The sequence below is a fragment of the Anarrhichthys ocellatus genome, unplaced genomic scaffold, assembly GCF_004355925.1.
Source record: "Anarrhichthys ocellatus isolate YVR2014 unplaced genomic scaffold, GSC_Weel_1.0 scaffold104, whole genome shotgun sequence".
Lineage (NCBI taxonomy): Eukaryota > Metazoa > Chordata > Actinopteri > Perciformes > Anarhichadidae > Anarrhichthys > Anarrhichthys ocellatus.
In genome coordinates this window covers 316,908-319,086 of record NW_022280134.1, presented here as the reverse complement: position 1 = coordinate 319,086, position 2,179 = coordinate 316,908, and the positions used below count along the sequence as shown (strand labels likewise).

The window sequence follows — 2,179 nt, the reverse complement described above, 5'->3', positions numbered from 1 at the left end:
CACACACACACACACACACACACACACACACACGTTCAGGCACCTAGACAGCAGTATTACTCTTGTTACAGTTCATTTGCTAATTCCCCCCCGTCTCTCTCTGTGTTCCAGGTGGAGGGGGTGGGCCTGTACTTCCGTCAGCAGCTCCTGCAGTCCCGTCACCGTGGTGCCTTTGAACTGGCTTATGTGGGCTTTGTACGCCTCACCGACATGCTCTGCAGGTGTGTATTTTCTGTGTGTGTGTGTGTGTTCGGGGGCAAAGGGCTGAAAGGTAATACTGCTGAATAGCCGAGGGCATTAGCTCCCATCATGACACGGAGTGTCATGTGTGCCTTGTAATTAGCAAGCAGGCGAGTCCTCTCAGTATCACTCCTCAGGTATAATGTATTTAATTACATCAAGACTTGATAATTGGTGTTGTTCCTCATCTGGAGCCTTCTGGACGGCAAACGGACGACATGAGGAAAAATGAACCTGCTGATCAAAGAGACAATGTAAATGGTAAATGGACTGTACTTGTATAGCGCTTTTCTACTTGTCCGACCACTCAAAGCACTTTTACACTACATGTAATCATTCACCCATTCACACCCATTCATACACTGATGACAGGGTCTACCATGCAAGGTGCCACCTGTCCATCAGGACTAACTAACATTCACACACTGTGTGTAGGCACAGATACGGGAGCAACTTGGGGTTAGGTGTTTTGCTCAAGGAGACATCGGCATGGACTAGCGGAGCCGGGGATCGAACCGCCGATCCTCTGATTGAAGGACGACCCTGCTCAAATGTGCTTATTCTCTGTCTTTCTGAGGGTGAGATGAGAAGATTGATTTCATTCTCATTTCTCCGCTTGGTACAGAGACACTTAGCATAAAGACTGGAGGTCGGGGGGGAATGGCTCGGCTGGTTGTCCAAAGTGAATAAATACACTTCCCGACAAATCCAAAGATCACTAAGCAACACACGCTATCTTATTTGTTCTAATCGGAAATGTAGAAATCATAATTTGTGATTTTAGGAGTTACATGTTGGGACTATTTCTTGACAAAACAACAGGTTATCCGCCTGCATAGCACCTCTGCTCAGTGTCTTCAGCTGCAGTGCGGGTTGCCAGATATGTCACTAAGCTTCCCTGCACACAAAAGCTGTTCGGCATGAAAAAGTTCCACCACATAACTTGTAATGTTGTCGTTTCTGTTTGTGCATGGAGCAGAGGTGTTAGACATACTTTTTAAAGAAAGACGGCTGTTAATAAATGGATAAATAAGCTTATTTACTTGCTTGCACATAGTTCGATGAGAAGATTGATATCAACGTCTGCATGCTAATTATGAAGCTGCAGCCAGCAGCTGCTTAGCTTAGCACAAAGACTGTAAACAGCAACCCTGTAACCTATCTATGATAACTTACATGTCATTTTCTCTGCATTTGTTTGGTTTCTAGTAGTTTTTTTCCAATTTGGACAGAGCCTGTTTCCCCTTGTTTTCAGTCGTTGTGCTAGGCTAAGCTAAGCTAGCCGGCTGCTGGCTGTAGCTTCATATTTGTTGTACAGACATTAGGGTTGATGTTGATAATCTATTTAGAATCTTGGGAAGAAAGCAAATTGTTGAACTATTCCTTTAACTGGCAGTTATTTTATAACGGGGATAACATCTTTCCATTTTAAGACATCAGCCTAATTATGTCGGTACTTAAAATGATTGCAGTGAGATTTATTGTGTTGTGTGTGGGAGCAAGTGATGGCCAAATATTTCTAAAAATACAAAAAACAAACTAAAACATTGAGTTGTAGTTTTATATTTCAAAGCACTTTCATGGCACATTCCCCTCTGTGCTACTATTACACAGAGGAGTAAATCATAATTTTAATTCTGAACAACAATAAAAAAAACATTCCTCTCTTTCTTGTAGCTCCATGTTTTCCCTCTATGGCGTGTTGTGGAAGATGTCTTTGGCCCTGCGGCAGGTGACGAGCCACAAAAACCGTTGCAGCAGTGTTGACTTTGAACCGCCCAGGGTCGAGCAGTTAAAGCAAAACTCACTTGTTTTGTTCTCGTGCAGAAACCAGTCGCGCGGCGTGTTGTGTAACGAGGGCGACATTCTAGCGGTTGTGTGGAGGAGCGCTGGTGTGTGTGTGTGTGTGTGTGTGTGTGTGTGTGTGTGTGTGTGTGTG

General features: G+C 44.1%; 1 protein-coding gene across 1 annotated transcript in view; it reads left to right on the top strand.

Annotated features, from left to right (window-relative positions):
- Window positions 1–2,179, top strand: part of thada (THADA armadillo repeat containing) — a 106,524-nt gene that overhangs the window by 38,141 nt on the left and 66,204 nt on the right. Inside the window, exon 22 of the mRNA XM_031876143.1 lies at window positions 112–221. Coding sequence (XP_031732003.1) covers window positions 112–221 — 110 coding nt within the window. The remainder of the gene's footprint in view (window positions 1–111; window positions 222–2,179) is intronic.